Below are 19177 nucleotides of genomic sequence, written 5' to 3' on the forward strand. Positions count from 1 at the left end.
TGGAGTTTTCCATGCTATTTGAAAAATCCTAATTTTTTTTGCATATCTGCTGTTAACCCGCTATTATCAGAATCGGTAACTATGACAAGACCAAACTTAAATTTAATTTACGAATTATTTATAAAATGCCGCAATATTTAATTATTCGCAGCATTTAAATAAAAAAACTAAACTGTAAATTTTATTTTATAATATTTAACAATAGTATTACGACGTTTAAAAGTTGTCTACGGTACGAGTTGTCCGTCTGTCAAACGCATGAGGCCGGTTACGAATTTGACTTCTGGTATGTCAACTTAGTAGCGTCGAAATGCCTAAAGAGCAATACAGAGAGACGGATGTGGCGAGAAAAATGTAAGTCATCAATTATTGGACCGTATAAATCAATTATTAGTTTAAAATTCGTTTAATTTTGAGGTTATTTTTTAAGTTATAATGTTTATATTCAACTTTCATTTTGATACTGGAGTATTCTATTTGTATTATGTTATGTTTTGTTGATTTTCAGCTCTCATGTCACATTCGGAGTGGACAGTGCCGCCGATATTCAACGGCAGGCTCATCTTCATGTCGTAACGAAGAATTTATATGCACAGGATGGACAGAGAGTTCCAGCGACGAACGGCGTTCTGGATCGTAGAATGGTGATTTTTTTTATTATTTTATAGTCGGCTGATGTTTTGATAATATTATTTACGATTAGACATGAACTTTTTTTCAGGGAACGAACCAAAAAGACGCCAATTGTCAAACATGTGGACACGGTTTGAGCGAATGCGTCGGACATTACGGATATTTAGAGTTAGCTCTGCCCGTTTTCCACGTGGGATATTTCAGAGCCATTATAAATATTTTACAAACAATATGTAAAGTATGCGAATCGATAAATGTTCATTTATATGATGTTGACGTTGATGTCGAACTTAATCGATTGTATTTCAACTTTGCAGGAATGCGGTCACGTTCTCCTACCGGAAGTCGAGAAGAAATCTTTCCAAAAGCGTCTGTTGAATCCGAACATGAGTTATTTGACTAAGAAATCTGTCAAAGCTCAATTGTTGAAGAGAGCCAAAAAATTCTCGGTGTGTCCCGGTTGTTGTTCGATAAACGGAATGGTCAAAAAAAGTTCGGCCGGTATCCTCAAAATAATTCACGATAAATACAGAAGCAAGAAAAAGACGGATCCGATTGTCGAAAAAGTATTGGCGAGATTTAACCAAGTCAAAGAGTCCAATAGAGAGTTAGGCACGATGATCAACAGCGCCTTATTGTTCGATATGAATCCTCTGACCGTGCTTAAATTATTCAGACGCATTCCCGAAGAAGACGTTCCATTGCTGGGAATGAACAGTGTGCGTTCCAGACCCGAAGATTTAATATTGACTCGAATACCTGTTCCTCCCGTTTGCATTCGGCCGAGTATTATATCCGATTTGAAAGCTGGAACGTACGTACATAATAATGTAATAGATTATATTTCTTGTTCATTTTTATACGGTTCTTAATTTTTAAAGGAATGAAGACGATCTTACTATGAAGCAATCGGAAATTATTTTAATTAACGACGTTATACAAAAGCATATGTCTAGCGGTGGTAAAATAGAGTTAATTCAAGAAGATTGGGATTATCTCCAGCTGCATTGTGCTTTATATATCAATAGTGAAATGTCTGGAATCCCCATGGCTATGCAAGTATGTCTTTGTTTCAATTATTCGACGCTATACTTCATATAAATTAGCTATATTAGACGAATAAATAAATAAATAAATATTTTAATTATATAGCCTAAAAAACCAGGCCGTGGATTGGTACAGAGGTTAAAAGGAAAACAAGGAAGATTTCGCGGCAATCTATCCGGAAAACGTGTCGATTTCTCAAGCAGAACTGTTATATCGCCTGACCCCAATCTTCAAATACAACAAGTACGTTCTATGATCGATTCGATAATCGTTGAATAGTATTAATTTATTCTATTGTATATATTATAGGTTGGTGTACCGGTCCATGTCGCTAAAATTTTAACATATCCGGAAAGAGTGTTTCCTGCTAATCTGCAATGGTTAAGAACGTTGGTTTGTAACGGTCCTGATAAACATCCTGGAGCTAATTACGTTCAGCAGAAAGGAGCGACGTTTAAAAAGTTTTTAAAATATGGCAACCGTGAAAAAGTCGCTCAGGAGTTGAAGGTATACAAAATATATATTTATTTGTGTCTATAAAACTAATTTTCATTATTTGATAAGAATACTTATTTTAGTGTGGAGATATAGTTGAACGACATCTTGTCGACAACGATATAGTTCTTTTCAACAGACAGCCGTCGCTTCATAAGTTGTCTATTATGTGTCACAGAGCAAAAGTTCAACAGCAAAGGACTTTCAGGTGAACAAAATGAATTCGACATTAGAATATGTATTGTATTTTTACCACCTTACTTACCTGCTCTAAAAAAATAAATAAAACAGTATAAATTTTAGAAATAAATAAATTTAAAAAATAAAAGTTAGGCAAACATTATAACGAATAAAACATTCAACTATAAAAATAGTAATGGGTCGATAAAATAATAATCTCAACATTTATGCCTTGAGTACCCATCATTGCCCTGTGTGCTTACACATACGAGTACTGCCCCTCAAGGCGACTGACCAATCACAGGACAGAAATTTTACAGCATGTGATGATAACACTTTGAACAATGTTTTTGTGTGCTGACTTGAAAAATATACTAGATATTATGGCCCCTTGAAGCGGACTGGGACAAACAACATATTCATATAATTTTATTTGTGATTAAAAAAATTTTAATTGACCACTATTTAATTTGTTTACAAGTTATAAGTAAAGTTGTTATCTTCATATATACATGTGTCAGTATGAGCTGTGGAAGTGTCGCTTACATTATTTTAGTTATAGCTTTAAAAAAATTGTGCTTATTTACATAGAAAATAATTATCGAAATTTCCACTATACTGCCCTACTAAGCCTAAATTCAGTACTACCACAGAAGTAATTTTTGAGTAATTTGACCAAACGCTCTTCGAATGGTATCAGTTACTTAAATTAATAATGAAACTGAAATTATTTGCTCAGTTTTTAGATTACTTATACGAAAACTTTTTCCAATAACTTATTTTATGTTTTTTTTTAATATAAGTATGCTAAAATCAATAAAAAAAGGATTTACTGCGTTTTAGCTTTTTGGCAGATGCTTTCAAGCAGATATAATTAAGTAAATATGTAGTAACATTATCAAACATAAAGATTTCAGTATTTTTACCTTAAAAGATATTGTTTTTTCTTTTATTAAAAATTAATAAAAGAAAACCAACCATATCAATAAAAAGTAATTAGCTGTGTTAAACGGTTACTTCTATATACGTATGTATATGTAAGTTGAGTTGTCTATCTTTGTTGAAAAAATGTTTATGTATGTTATTTTATGATTTATCGAATTGCAGGTTTAACGAATGCGTTTGCACTCCTTACAATGCTGATTTTGACGGTGACGAGATGAATCTTCATTTGCCTCAAACTGAAGAAGCTAGAGCAGAGGCTCTCATACTAATGGGGGTAAATATTGGTTTTCAAATCGAAAGACAATTGTATTTTACTCGATGACAATCATCCACTTACATTTATATTTTATGTTATAGAATAAATCTAACTTAGTCACACCCCGAAACGGTGAACTGTTGATTGCAGCAACTCAAGATTTTATCACCGGCGGATATCTATTGACGCAACGAGATTGCTTTTTGACTAAAGAACAAGTGTATCAATTGGCCGCTTGTCTATTAGCCGGGGAAGATGCGACCATGAGAATAGATCTGCCGAAACCAGCTATGTTAAAGCCTCGAGTGATGTGGACTGGCAAACAAGTTTTTAGGTATTTTTATTTTATTTATAACATATACAACGATTTAAAAATACTTATATCGTTATTTGTTCAGTTTAATATTGAAGCCGAATCGTAAATGCGAAGTAAAAGCAAATTTGCAAACAAAGGGAAAAAATTACACGTCAAACTTGGACATGTGCGTTCAAGATTCTTGTAAGTTAAATTAAATTGCAATTAAAATATTTCAAATTTAATTTATGTTTGTTTAATCGTTTTAGATGTGATTGTAAAAAATTCGCAACTATTATGCGGATCTATGGATAAAAGCACTTTAGGATCTGGAACGAAGACGTGTATTTTTTACGTTCTGTTGAGAGATTGGGGCGAAGACCATGCTGTAAAAGGAATGTGGAGGTTAGCTAGAATGGCGTCGTACTATATGATGAACAGAGGTTTCAGTTTTGGAATCATTGACGTGACTCCCGGAAAGCAATTGATTGACGCTAAAAATAAACTACTCCAAGCTGGGTACGATTCAGTGATACAAACATGATTTCTATATTTTAAAATCGTTCTATATAAATCCTTTTTGTTACAGTTATTCAAAATGTGACGATTACATTGCCAATTTAGAGAATGGTACATTACAGTGTCAACCAGGTTGTACTGTAGAACAGACTTTAGAAGCTATGATGCTCCGTGAATTATCAAGTATTCGTGAGCTGGCTGCGAAAGCTTGCTTTAAAGAACTGCATCCGACTAACGCTCCTTTAGTCATGGCTCAAAGTGGTTCTAAAGGCTCCAATATCAACATTTCTCAAATGATTGCATGTGTCGGTCAGCAGGCTTTGAATGGCAAAAGAGTGCCAAATGGATTTGAAGATAGATCATTACCGCATTTTGAGAGATTTTGTAAGTTGTTAAATTATCATTGCTACTTGATTGTTTTGAAGTTGATTAATTTATATTGGGTGTAATTTAACAGGGGTTTATTTTGAGAGATATGTGCATTAAAATAAATACTTTGTATTGTTAGTGCATTTATGTAAGGTAAATCTTTAAACTTTTTCTTCGAAAAAGGATTCGTTGCAGAGAGACAGAGAGTTATTCATAAAGTGTCCATTGTCCTTACCAATTCTCGCGATCTCGCACTTAATCTGTCAAACAGTACTAGACAAACAATTCATTTTATGGAACGATTATTTTATATATTGCTCATTAAAATTGTTCTCATTTATATATACTTTCAGCGAAGATTCCGGCTGCCCGAGGTTTTGTAGAGAATAGCTTTTATTCCGGTTTGACGCCAACGGAGTTTTTCTTTCACACAATGGGTGGACGAGAGGGCTTGGTTGACACTGCTGTTAAAACTGCCGAGACTGGATATCTTCAGAGACGCCTCGTTAAGGTAAATACATATTTTTTAAATTATTATGATTAGAGGGATCTTAATTGTTTGTATTTCAAATAAAATCTTTCAATTCATTGATGATTTAAAATATACATTATTCTAGTCTTTGGAAGATCTAGTTCTACATTATGATATGACAGTTCGCAATGCTGTCGGAGAAGTTGTCGAATTCAAGTATGGTGCTGATGGACTCGATCCGTCTTACATGGAGGGGAAAGATAGACCGGTCGATTTACAAAGAGTTTTATACGATGTAAGATCAAAATGTCCATCCAGGTAAGATTACTCGATAGCAACAATACAGAACCATTGTCACGTTAATCATTCATATAACCTTTTAGAGAAGAAGAAGCTTTGAGTGGAGACGCAATCGTCGTGGCGGCTAAAGAGACGCTGGATATGGAAGATTTTAAAGTGTGCCATAACGAATTCAAATTAGAACTTTTGTAAGTAGAACAATAAAAGTTTATATATCGTAATTTATTACGATACTTAAATTCTTATAAAATGAAATGTATTGAAGATATTTATTCTTACGAATTTTACAGAAACTTTTTAAAAGCAATCGGTGCTAGAGTTGCTCTATTGCAATCTAAATATCGAGCATGCGGTGCCATTGCTTTAGAACTGGAACGACTTACTGTATCTCAAGTTGTAGTGTTTTTAACTACTTGTAGAAGTAAATATATGAGAAGTATCATTGAACCGGGAACGGCAGTCGGAGCTTTGGCGGCACAAGTATTTAAATCTCAGTCTTAGATTAAGTTAATCGTAATATGTACTAATAAATATATATTTTGCTAGAGTATCGGTGAGCCTGGAACTCAGATGACGTTAAAGACGTTTCACTTTGCTGGCGTCGCTTCAATGAACATCACGCAGGGCGTGCCACGTATCAAAGAAATTATAAACGCCAGTAAAAATATTTCTACCCCGATTATAACGGCAGAACTGGTCGAGCCTTATAATCAAGAATTCGCTCGAAGAGTGAAAGGGCGAATTGAAAAGACTACTTTGGGAGAAGTAACGTCTTATATAGAAGAAGTATATTTACCAGATAGGTGCTATTTATTAGTTCGGTTGGATGCTAATAGAATCAGATTGCTGAGCTTAGAAGTTAACTCGGAAACTATTAGATATTCGTAAGGTTTTTTAATTATTCTAATATTACTTAAATATGACTTTTAGTATAAATTTCGATTTTTTAGATTATGTACGTCAAAAATAAAATTAAAACCTAACAATGTGCATATCATCAATGAATATCTACTGCAAATTTCACCAGATACGTCTAAAAGTTCGAGCTGTTTGAATTTTGCGTTGCAGAAGTTGACGCAACAATTACCTAATGTTGTTATCAAAGGTTTAAGTCAAGTTTCTCGTGCTGTGATAACGTGTGATGATACAAAGTCTCCGCCAAGGTATGCTTTGCTATTATATCTAAAATGTATAGTTTGCTTCATATAAAGTGGCTGATTTAATTATGATTTATTTGCTGCAATGTTCTTATCTTAACGTTCATTGTCAAGGCTGATGAACGAAATTTCGTGAATCAATACTAAACAGATCTCTGTTTAACAATACCTTCTCTAGAACCTTAATTGAACTCGTACAAAAGTATTCGTAAATCATTTATTGGGAAAAAAGTAGTGTAAGAAACTACATTGATTTTTTTTCGGATGTTGCGATATGAGTCCCTGTGCAATTTTGATCGAAATCTACTTAAAAATAACAATGATTTGGTGACATCCCTGAGGTTTCAGTTTCTCTTCATATTATAGTTACACAATAATACAATTGCTAGGGAGGGCTACCACGGGGATCGCATACATAGATCTTAACTTGCCTGTCAAAAACTCCCTTTTTGTATTTCTTTTTTAATTTGAGTATCAGTCTTAATATAACATTAAATGGACACTTCCCCAAAACTTACCAAACATTCATCTAGTTATTATTTATAGCTTCTAATTTATCCCCAGAAGGTTTAATCCTTTTCTGTATTGTTTATCTGTTATCAAACTGAATATTACTGAATACTCCGAGACATAGCTGCAGTAAAAAATAACTAGCAAGATAGCCGTTGTTTTCTTGTAATCGCATGTTCAAATACTGTATAATTCTTCAACGAAAATTGGTTTCATTCATTCGTCATTATTTTTTTATTCTAAAATTTGAAGGGTTGGTTATATATAGCAATAAACAATAAAATAACATACTAAATAATTATTACCAGAAATAATGTTTAAAAATCAAGTTGAAAATCTAATTAAAACGCAAACGTCACTCCCGTGAAAAACTAATGACCTAACTGGCAACGTTCATATTTTTATTCAATGTATTTATAGATATTTAGATATTACGATGACGCGTACTCAATGTACGTCACAGAAAAGCAGGTGTTAAATCCGTAATTCCTTCAATACACATCTGTTATAATAATAATTTGGTAACAAATTGCAAATGATGTATAATACCAACCTGTATTTTTGTTTTAGCTATAAACTCTGTGTAGAGGGTGATGGATTAAAAGATGTAATGGCTACTTATGGCGTAAGCGGAAATCAAACCGTTTCAAACAACATCTGGGAGGTTATTATTAAAATTCAGGATTTTTATAATTGAGCCTAACTAATAATATATTAACATTTCAGATTTATCAAACGTTGGGTATAGAAGCAGCGAAAACAACAATCATGGCAGAAATCAAGAATGTCATGGAAGGTCACGGAATGTCTGTGGATTACCGACATATTATGTTATTAGCAGGTCAAATGACAGCTCGTGGAGAAGTTTTGGGCATCACCAGATACGGCTTAGCGAGGATGAAGGAATCTGTGTTGAATTTGGCATCGGTATTATTATTATTTAAATATGTATATCATTGTCATTATAATTCTGATTGTTGTATATTTGTTTCAGTTTGAAAAAACAGCAGATCATCTCTTCGACGCTGCTTATTATGGCCAGTCTGATTCGATCGAGGGAGTTTCAGAATCAATTATCTTAGGTATACCGGCTTCAATCGGAACTGGCATTTTCAAATTGCTTCACAATCATAATCTCACGCAACAAACTGAACCGAGGAAATTGTTGTTCGATCAGCCTTGTTACCATCAATCGATTTGGGATTAAATAAATAAATAAAGAATATATTTATCTAATTATGTTATATTTTTGTACTATAGTAACATTATTTATGCCTAATATTTAGAAATCTATTGCGATTTATTAAATGCATACAGAAAACTAGACGTGATCTAATTAATAAATTTTATTATTAAAAATAATCATTCTGTTATTTTTGTCCAACGTGTGCTGACTTCCCACAGCCATTTCGCTAGTTCAACATTTTTACTATCTTCCGACATGACATCGTCTTTCATATTACTGAAAATAATAAATATGAAGCATTAGTATATTTAATAATGAAATAATATTTTACTAATATAAAATTTACTTGAAATATTTTCCGGTGACTTTCTCGAGGCGCGGTTCTAGTACCGTGTATAAAATGGTTTGCACTCCTCTTTCTGGTGCTTTTACAAAAGGCCAGAATAAGGGATCAATGACGAATCTTGCAATACTTTTGGATACACTCATATGACGTCTCAAATTTGTGCTTGTAGTGCCAGGATTTACAGCGTTTACTGTAACGCCAGTTTCTACAATAAAAAAATGGATGTTTAAGTTTTTAAATAATTAAAAATAAAAATTTAAAGTATTAGTTATATCGGGTAACTAACCGATTAGTTGTGAAGATAGTTCGTTCATGAATAGTAAATTGGCTAATTTGCTTTGGTTATATGCAGCTGTAGGATTATAGTCATGTTCCATGTTCAGATCATCTAATTTTATTTTTCCATGTTGATGAGCGTCACCAGTCACTATCACAACGCGACTAGGAGTCGATTTCTGAAAAAATGGAGTGATAAATAAGTAATATGTTTTGTATGTGGATTACTTAATATTACGCGCTTCTCGAAATCATAAGAATTTAACATTAGGTTATGTCCATTTAACGAGTGTCATTAAAAATAGGTATATTGTATTAATATATTTGTATTGTTCAAATATAAAAAGTAAAAAAACTGGTGCCATAAATCTAGTGTTAAGTTAAGATATATCAGTAATAATTTGTTGGATTTTCCAGAATTTCATGTTTATTGTTTTTGAGTAGTTACCAAGCCAATTAATTGTCAGGTTTTGTGGTAGATATTTATAATTTTTATGATAGCAAATGTAATTTTTATAATTAGGTTATCGACAAGACAAACTTTAAGGTCTATCGGCTACAACCAATTGTCAGTACAATGCCGTTGGGTTAATGTGATAGGCGTAAAACTGCTATGGATATTACTAGTGAGATCGTTATTGACCAAAGAAATGCGTTTAAAACGCATGAAATGGGTCAATCGACACAAACGCTGAACTGCTTTGGATAGAAGAAGAGTAAAATAAATCTAAAAGGGTCAGATGGGATGCAGTATGTTTATCACCAAGGTGGCGAAAGATGCAAACATATATCCAGGCAATTGCGAAATTCAGAGAACCAAATGTTCTGGAGGTACTTCTTATATTCCGGAATGGAAGGTATCCACTTCATTAACGGAACAGTAAAGGGGGTGAATTATAAAATTGTCGTGGATTTTGTTTTCATCCCTTTGATGGAAAACATTGGATTGCAACTTAACGGATGTTTCTTCACTCCATCATCGGACGAAAAGTCAGTAATGTGTTTTTTTTTATCAATTCAGTCAAGATAGGATTAAAAAAAATTAAATAAAAGTAATACTTAATCAATATTAATATATTAAAATATTTCATAATATATTAAAAGGAAAAATGTAAAAATAATAGTCCATAAATAAACTGAAAGAATATCTTTGGGCCATAATTGAGAAAATAATTCGACCATACAACTCAATGAGCAAATAAAAACTGATAGAAGTTATCGAAATAATGATGAATTGGACTACAAACTCGCACGGCCGTTATTGTGTGTGTGTGTGAGGGGGATGGGGGGGGGGAAGAGCAGGTAGGGGCATTCAAATTTATATATTTTTATGGCATTTTTAACTTGAGACATACCTTTAAAACATCCAGCAAGAGGTTCGTCAATAAAAAGTGACCCATGTGATTGACGCCCAGGTGCATTTCAATACCTTCTTTGGTGAAACTCTTCGGACACTCCATCACGCCAGCATTGTTGATAAGACCGTCCAATCTGTCTTGTTCGGTTTTGAACTTATTCACAAAGTTCTTTATGGATTCGAAAGACGACAAATCGCACTGTCTACAATACACGTATCTGTTTCGCGTGTGGAGGACAATATCTTTGCGAGCCTCTTCACATTTTCTCAGGTCCCTGCACGCCATGTAAACCTACGTAAAAAAATCATTATCGCTAAATATATATATAAAATATTAAAGATAATTTAAATTTATATTACAGTGGCCTTTTTCAGCGCCAGGTGATGTGTCAATAATTCTCCCAATCCCGAGTTGGCGCCGGTGATGACGTACACTTTACCAGTTGCGTCAAACGGTTCGTAATAAATTTCCCCAGACATTACATGTCTGAAATTCATAGTTGATATTAGCATATTCCAAATAAATTACACTAACAATATTATACTTACTTTAAAAAACAGACACCGGCAAATGCTGTTCCTATGGCACTAAAATAGAAAATGGGCGACATTCTTTTGCAATTTTATTTTTCGCTTTCCGTTAAGCAACTACCTGTAATTATTAATGAACATATAAGTTATAACAATTGCTTATTTAAAATATATTAAATTATTTAAACATACAGTAGTATTGGTTTGAAATTTTTTCAATCTTCAGATAACTTTTATTTTTATGAAACTAGTTATTCTAAGTTCACTTGGTTATTATATTGTAGAAGAATAATAAATATCTTTTAGATTTTTAAAGATAATATTTTAATATAATAATTTTATATATATTTATATTCAATGAGTGTTATTGTGTGATTCTATTGATAAATTGAAAGTGTTTCTTTGTAAACTTTATTTTATTCATAAACGACATCGGTAAGGTGCTTACAAAATGTGTTACATGTGTTTCGTTTTATAGTGTGACATATTTTTTAGTGTGTGTGTTTAGGTTTCTCTTGTCATTAATATAAAAGATACATTAAATTTCAATAAAATCATGTAATATAATAAAAAATGCATACAATTAATAATAAAACAGGCAAAAATAAATTCCATATTACAAATCTATTCAGAAACAATAAATATATAATAGGACAAAAAAATATTTTATAGCATCACAAAATGACTAGTTTCATTTTACACAATCGACAGTACATAAACTTTTGTTTAGACAAAAGTTAGAAAGACTAAAGAAAATGATAATTATTTTATACATATAATGATTCGACGAATGGATGTTCGTCTAACAAACGTGGTCCTAATGTGTAAAAGATTCACACCGAGTAAATATTAGCAACTGGTCCCTTACGAAATGTTTCTTCGAGTGTTCCAGATATCTTCCGAACAGGTGTGACAATTCTCAAAAAGAAACACAACAAAAACAAAAGTCGTACATTAAACAATACATAGTAGAGAAAAGATCAATTCGCTCACAAATCAATTTGATTTCTATAATTATAATATACTTTATAAATATTAACATCTTAATCCACATACTGATTTATTTAATGGCAGGATATGATTAGTGCATACGTGAAATTTGGTGAGGTGATTTTATTTTATTTTATATAAAATAATACAGTACGTAGTTTTATATACAGTCATCCCGTTACATAGAATTAAATCTCATAAGTTTTTAATCAGACCTTGTAAGTGTAGTTTTGTTTTAATTAAACAATAAAATTGCACGGTTTAGGATGACCTAACATAAAACATTAAAATAGGCATATTTTAACAGGTAAATCATACAGTTTCATTAGATACATATTTATATAGATCTTAATTCATAAAAGGCAATTTTATACTACAAGTATGTTTTTTAATTAAAAAAATTACCAATACTTCTAGCTAAGTTTAGCTAAATAAAGGTGCAAAACACTATGGCTAAATCGGAAGAAAGCAATTCATACTTATATATCAAAAGCTAAAGCTTTATTATTAACTTTATATTAAAAAATAATAGGATTGGTTAAATAGTAACATAATTCATAAAAATACATAAATATATCACAAATGCATGACTGGCGTATTAAAAAATATTAATAATATAAAATTAGCAATTTCCAATGCAATTACAATTTCTGCTCTAGTGCTCGATTTATTATTTTCATTTTACTTTAGGAACTGCATAACCCGTAATTATTATAGTATAATAAAAATTCAGACAATAGTTAGGACTCGTATTGTTACATCGCTTAATCGGCAAAATCAATCGGCGTGAGATAAAACTATTAGTGCTTTTAGCTAGACGAAAGTTTAACGCTAGAAGCAGAGACCAATTTTTTTTAAATCCACGTTATAACTATGTTTGAGAAACAATTTGGTCGTATTATATAATATAAACTATATAAGATTAATCTAACTCGAAATCGATTAAGGATCTTAAAAAATACGGAAGAAACGTGCATACATCAAAACTGTATGCATGTGTATTTGTTATAATAGTAATTATTCAACTCTTACTTAAAGAAAAGAATCTAAAGATAATTTTCCAACATCACATTCGCTCCAATTGCTTCAATCCGTAATCACCGACGCAAATCGTAAGTTAATAATGTAATGCACGTACGGTTTATATTTTTCTTTATAAAATACCTTCTTCGAGATTATAAGCGTCTACAAGCTGCCTACAAAATATCCGTTATCAAAACTAATCTCGTTTTAACACATAAGTAAAGCTTCGAATATGATCAGTAACAATTAATCTTTAAATACACGTCTACCCAAAAACTAACTTTGTTCCCGTATTTGTAATGTTCTTGCCAAAATTCTCTAATCGATTTAGCTACAGCTAAATAATGTGCACTTAAATATACTTAGTTACAATTGAAAATATGTAGATACAATTTCAGTAATCCGTCGTAACAAAATTGGAACGAATGAAGAATTTTCTAATGTATGGATTAACCCTGGATTACTACGCTATTAGACGATTGACATTAAGAACAAGTAAACAGTAACAAAAACCAAATTTAAACAATTTTATCTTCCATCTCTATTTATAAATATACGAACGTTTAAAATTTTACATTTGATTAAAATCGATTTTAAGTCATTGTGGATAAGAGCATAATAACATCCACGCTTAGAAATTGCCGGATGACATGATAGATTTTTAAGCTTAAGAATTATATACAAAACAAGAAGTAATCTAGAGTTAATCAATTATTGTCAAATTGTTCTCTTACAATTAAAATATTACATACTCGAAATTAACAGAAAATTCATTTGTATGTTAAATCATAAGCGATCAATTAAAACATTTTTAATAAAATTTAAGAAGGGAGGTCGAAAATATTCAGATAACTAATGAAAAAAATTAAGTTTTCAAATCCACGTCTGCTTTATAGATTTTGAGAAAGCATTCGATAGAATAAAACACACTCATCTTATAGAGGGACATAGATGTTATATTGCTAAAAAATCTATATTGGAATCAATAAGTTGTACTGAACACTTCTTAAATGTGGCTAGACAATAAAGAAGATCAGAGCTCACCGTTTCTTTGTTAGTTTGTGAACTGTCTGAACTAAAAAAACAAATACCGTACTAAAGTCTGCAGAAAAATCTATTGAGATTAGAGGTAAAATACTCTGAACATTGGCTAGAAAGGAACAAAAGCAAACTTAGGTGTTGTGTATGTTAAAAAAATAATTAAATTATACGTTCAATGTATATATTGTTGGTTTATGTATCGATAAATGTTTCAAGAATCGGCACGCTCGAAAAAATATGTAAATATATCAATTTTAATTTTGTACTTTTATATCAAATAAAAAAAAATGTATAAATATTCCTGTTTGCAATTAAGTAATTGTTATAAATTTCATACATTTTTATTTTAAAATGCTTTTCATTTTACTCAAATATGTTTATTGGTTTTTGAGATATAGTTATTTTTATGACTGACCAATTTCTGACATCGATGTTTCGAAAATGTGCATGGGCAGTGAACTACTTCCAGTGCACGGGCGGATAAAGGTTAATATACTGGTGAATTGAATATGAATGCCTCATTGCATTTGACGATAAAGGGATGAGAAGTGTATGATTAATAACACCAATAAATGCTAAAGGCAACGGATTGACAATGGAAATCCAGCAAATAGGCAAAAAGTTGGAGAGTGCGAAAATTGTGTAATTTTACATTGTAGTGACATGAGACTCCGTGTATAAATTAAATTCTTTAATTTTTTTAATTTATCGTAAATTTCCATTACAACATGACAAGCGTTAGTCCAATGCTTTACGAAAGGGTAAACACAATCAATAACCACTTAGTGAGTAGTGAGACACCAGACTGAAATCTAGGAAAACCTATTCTGTGATAAGCAATCGGAATTATAATTATATAAAAATCACTGATTCCGATCTCTTAGAGATGATAAGAATAGAAAAACACAAGTGTTCAAATGGGATTCAAGCCAGATCTTTCAGGTATTAGCCGACTTTATTTATTTAACGTTTTACATCAGATTTTAGACGCGAATTGTATTCTTTTAAAATCGAAATACGATACTTCAATTTCTATGCATCCTCCAATTACTCTTAATACAAATATACTAAAGGAAGACTGTATAATTCATTTTTAATTTCAGAAAATTTGGGACCTCCCTATGAAACAATTAAATACACATGTTTATGAACTGAAAACTTAACTATAGGGCGGTGCAGGCTACTGTACCTTGGAGCATTATGATCATTCGTTAAAAATATAATTGAAATCATATTTACTCAAATTGTTCAAAAACACATTAAAGATTATTCATTCTTTTTCAATCACGTACCAAGCTATCGTGCAACATTTCAATTACACTTTAAAATATTATCATAAACATTTGTGATCGATAAGTATAGAAATTTTGCTATAAATTTTGGACTAGTTGTATTAAAACCAATATATATATATATATATATATTTAAATATGTACAAATTTTGCTAATTAACGCTACCGTAAATTAGAGCTTGAAAAATACAATTTCAAATACATGGGATTATTTTTCTAGCAAATTGAACGTTAGAGCGTCGCTGTAGATCTTCAGCCGTGAAATTGATATTAACTCGATATTTTCGTCGGCAGCGATCCGCTGATGCTGCTTTGAATGGATTTACTGCAAGGCTCGTTGGATTGAAACGGTCTCGCTATTCCGACGCGGACGTTTCCCATCGGCGCACTCTTCAACGCGTAAACGGCTTGATCCAAATTCACGTTCTGTATACTCGTGCCGTTGACGGACATCAGCCTGTCCCCCGGAGTTATCCCGCCTTGCTTTTCAGCCACGCCGCCCGGCACTAAGCTTCTAACCACAATGACCGTTCCGTCCGGATCCACGGGATCTTGATAGTCCAATATGGAGAAACCCAACCCTTGATCGCCCTTCTGCATTTCAATTATGACTTCTTCGCTGTTCCACATCGCTAAATTCGATACGCATTCTAAAGAGTGCGATTTCCTCGACGTTTTCGAATGATCGGTCAAAGTGGCGGTGCTGGACGTGTTGATCGAACCGTCCGAGTGCGCTTTGATGAGGGCGGCGATGTTTTGTAGACTTCCGGCTATTATCTTTCTGGTTTCGAAACCTTCTCTGTCTTGAGATACGTTAATCAACGGCCGAGGACCGATATCGACGGAACTGCGAGCGCATACGAGTCTAACTTGAGAAGGTAGATCTTTCAAGATGGATACGACTTGGGTGTGTTTCAATCCGTGCAGAGAGTGATCGTTCACTTGCAGCAGTTCGTCTCCGGCTCTCAGCGCTCCGTGTAGTCCGATAGGTCCTTGCGGCAGAATGGATCTTATGTAATGATGAGGCCGTAACTCTTGTCCTCCTTCGACGTCCACCGTTCCTTCCAAACTGATGCCTAAACCCGAGAGTTTATTAATGTCGGCGACGATTATATCTTTATCGTCGCCGAGATAATCGCACCATTTTTCTTTGTACGTGACTATATCCAATTGTGCGTCCAATTCTTTTTCAATAATTTCGGGGGTCGGTTCTAAATCGTCTAATTCTTCAGGCTCTAAGATGGTCGAGTCTACGGTGGTATTAGACTCGGGTTCGTTTTCGATGGTGATGCTTTCGGCGTTGTCGGTTTGGACTTGAAACCACGAGAGAGTCGTGACCGACGGAGAAGGGGGAGACGGAGGGGAGTCGTCTTTCCATAAGGCTAACTGTAAATGCTCATATTTTGGGCCGCGTAAGTATCTTTCTAAAATTAAGGTTACTGATATGTTGGTGTTACGTAATAGTTCGACCGCTTGATGATTGGTCTTTCCTATTAAAGATTCTCCGTCGACGTTTATGATACGGTCGTTGATTTTTATCTTGCCGCTGAATTGGGCTGCGCTCCCGTCGATTATGCTCTTGACGAATATACCGGATAGCTCTTCTTTCTCGCACACGTAGCCGGCGACGGTCACTCCCAGGCCGTAGACGTTCTTATTCAACACGACGGTGACGATCTCCATCTCGGGCGGCGAAGGCAGTTTCGGGATCGAGTCGACGGGCATCGAAACGGTGATTATCGGCGAAACCGGCTGCAGTATCACCGAAGGATTGCCGATGGCTATTGGATTTTTTCCGACGACGTCCACGAACGCGGCGATCGGGAACAGCGTTTGGTTCTCGTCGAGCTGCTGATTCTCGTCGAACAGCTGCTCTTCGTAGCACTGAGGTATCGCGTTGTAAGTCTCGCTGTATCCGTTCTCGATCAAGTGCCTGTCCAGCTGCTCCGGATCGGACAGTATCTTGGTGGGCACGATCGGCGCGTGGTTCCCCAGGTCTCTGAAGTCGGCGGAAGTGGGATCGACGGGGCGGGCAACTAAGAGCCTAACTTGGTCTCCGGTCTGTCTCAGCACCGACGCGACTTGCTCGGAGCTGAAGCCTCTGAGGTTGACCGCGCCCACCTGAAGCACGTGATCCCCGCCCTGGAGCCGGCCGTCCTTGTCCGCGGCGCTTCCCGGCATGATGTATTTGATGACGACGCCGGTGCTCTTTCCGCCGACGATGTTGAACCCGAGCCCGTTCCCGTCGTTGGTCAGATCGATGACTTCCACTTGAGCCCATTCCGTAGTGAGCACCATCTCGTCGGCGGGGTGGCGTTTCACCATTTACGAAGATTTTCAGTCAGCGTTCGTCTTTCGTCTTTTCACCTTCGCCCGCCACCATTTTGTTGCAGGTTGCAGGTTAGGAAGTTCGATCACATTTTCGGTCAGCGGTGCGATTCCATCATAGGAAAAAGCAAAGCGAATCCCGAATCCCGAATACCAATATTACCGAATTATGCCATTTACTCGAGAGATTGACAAAAAATACTTAATAATAAATGACATTTATATACGTACGAAGTTGGCTACGAATGCTGCTAGTGCTGCCACTCGAACCGCTGCTGTCATTCTGCGCAAGCTCGATCTCGGTATAAACGCGTTTTTCAGCGGCCATTTATTTTTACTTTTTAAACCATTTCAAAATATTATATCAAACAATCGGGTGAATCGGCTATGCATTTCAGCCTTTTCCGTGGTCGTTTTTTTAACTTTTTAACAATTTTACCTTTTACTATTATAGATACGTATACACTTGTTTGAGAGAGTCATCAGCGTCAGGCGGCGTTTCAATCGTGCGTCAGTATTTATTTATATTACGTCTAAGCGCAGACTATTCTGCTTCGCAATTCTTTTTCGACTTACCAAATATATTTCATATTTTTACTTTGTTAATCGAATCTCGAATTGTAAGGTGTAGAATTTCTCTCAATTTGTAATGAAATGTTTTATCTCTATCTTCCCCTTCAGACGATTCTGGCTATGTGCATGAACCTTTTTTTATTAAATGGGAGTGAGAATGTCTCAGCAGTCGAATATACATTCCGCCTTTTCCTAACAAATGAAATCGCAGAAGAGATTTCTTTCCACACTTTATATATATACATAATAATACGCATTTGTTGGCATTGTCGGAAGTGATGCAGAAAACTTAATTTTAACGAGATTTGGTTGAAGGAACCCCTTTTTATTCAACCATTTTTCTCAGTTACGATGTCAACGAATAAATTCTAAGCAATTTATCGTGGAGTTGATCTAGGAGATAAAATGACTCGGCAACGCGGTGGCGAATATTTATGAAGCTCATTGATATTATGGCTTTCAATGACTATAATATATCGAGCCATGGAGTGGCGAATCAGCGATCAAGTATTTCATACGCGTTCTATCGGTAGACTTAGTAAAAAACTGTAATTGTATAACTTTTTAACTTTTGTTTTGGTAATAAAATGACGCGTTTATCGTGTTTTGTTTGTCACAGAGCTGTAATGCACAAAGTAATAAAATGCCCGGATTGCTAGGCGTTTAGAATTGTTTTAATTTAATATTTTTGTATGTTATATCTTTATAGATGTATAATTTATTTTTTAATATTATTATTTGTAAAGAAAAAATGTAAAAAAAACATATTGTGTTTTATTGCAAACGTTTGAGAAACCGCGCGTGCTTGGCGTCATCGGGTCTGAGTAGGAAATGCGTTTGTGTCCGTGCATAAACAATGACAAAAAGGCATAGCATGGTCTCGTTCTACACTCGGTTAAAAATATTACATTAAATGACATGCATGGTTATTTGAAAATTAACGTAATTTTTTATATCGGTCCGTTTGGATGATTACTCGCGCTCTGCCTGTATTACTATATTAAAAACAGTGTACGTGGAAGACCTGTATAATTAAATGAAGACGTATTTATCACA

General features: G+C 34.0%; 2 protein-coding genes and 1 pseudogene across 4 annotated transcripts; 1 reads left to right on the forward strand and 2 right to left on the reverse strand.

Annotated features, from left to right (window-relative positions):
- Positions 1-214: 214 nt before the first annotated feature.
- Polr3A (RNA polymerase III subunit A) lies at positions 215-8537 on the forward strand. Of its 2 annotated transcripts, XM_088184002.1 has the most exons (22): positions 215-354; positions 509-644; positions 722-871; positions 951-1447; positions 1515-1692; positions 1786-1923; positions 1990-2187; positions 2259-2383; positions 3463-3574; positions 3658-3890; positions 3955-4055; positions 4121-4370; positions 4441-4754; positions 5093-5250; positions 5357-5529; positions 5595-5699; positions 5802-5991; positions 6058-6395; positions 6462-6674; positions 7749-7842; positions 7905-8105; positions 8173-8537. In XM_088184002.1, the coding sequence occupies exons 1-22, from the start codon at positions 311-313 to the stop codon at positions 8383-8385; spliced, it is 4161 nt and encodes a 1386-aa protein (XP_088040128.1). In that variant the 5' UTR covers positions 215-310; the 3' UTR covers positions 8386-8537. The 2 variants fall into 2 exon arrangements, with proteins under 2 accessions (XP_088040128.1, XP_088040137.1); XM_088184011.1 differs by lacking the exons at positions 215-354; positions 509-644; positions 722-871; ... (3 more) ...; positions 1990-2187; positions 2259-2383 and adding an exon at positions 3199-3392.
- LOC148238802 (retinol dehydrogenase 13-like) lies at positions 8406-17854 on the reverse strand. The gene is made up of 7 exons (XM_088184038.1): positions 17780-17854; positions 10893-10995; positions 10704-10830; positions 10342-10635; positions 8997-9165; positions 8711-8915; positions 8406-8640 (listed from the first exon to the last, which is right to left on the reverse strand). The coding sequence occupies exons 2-7, from the start codon at positions 10952-10954 to the stop codon at positions 8541-8543; spliced, it is 957 nt and encodes a 318-aa protein (XP_088040164.1). The 5' UTR covers positions 10955-10995; positions 17780-17854; the 3' UTR covers positions 8406-8540.
- Positions 11270-17773, reverse strand: LOC148238803 (patj homolog pseudogene; annotated as a pseudogene). Its single transcript, XR_015809265.1, has one exon. The product of XR_015809265.1 is annotated as a patj homolog pseudogene (transcript).
- Positions 17855-19177: the final 1323 nt, after the last annotated feature.

This window comes from Plectrocnemia conspersa, unplaced genomic scaffold, assembly GCF_051122295.1.
Source record: "Plectrocnemia conspersa isolate PC_06_02 unplaced genomic scaffold, ASM5112229v1 ptg000001l, whole genome shotgun sequence".
Lineage (NCBI taxonomy): Eukaryota > Metazoa > Arthropoda > Insecta > Trichoptera > Polycentropodidae > Plectrocnemia > Plectrocnemia conspersa.

Coding starts and splice junctions, on each gene's coding strand:
- LOC148238802 (XM_088184038.1), bottom strand. CDS start 10,954: ATGTCGCCCATTTTCTATTTTAGTGCCATAGGAACAGCATTTGCCGGT. Junction 8,916..8,996: donor ACTATCTTCACAACTAATCG/GTTAGTTACCCG, acceptor TTTTTATTGTAG/AAACTGGCGTTACAGTAAAC. Junction 8,641..8,710: donor GTCACCGGAAAATATTTCAA/GTAAATTTTATA, acceptor TATTATTTTCAG/TAATATGAAAGACGATGTCA.
- Polr3A (XM_088184002.1), top strand. CDS start 311: ATGCCTAAAGAGCAATACAGAGAGACGGATGTGGCGAGAAAAAT. Junction 355..508: donor ACGGATGTGGCGAGAAAAAT/GTAAGTCATCAA, acceptor GTTGATTTTCAG/CTCTCATGTCACATTCGGAG. Junction 5,992..6,057: donor TCGGAGCTTTGGCGGCACAA/GTATTTAAATCT, acceptor ATATTTTGCTAG/AGTATCGGTGAGCCTGGAAC.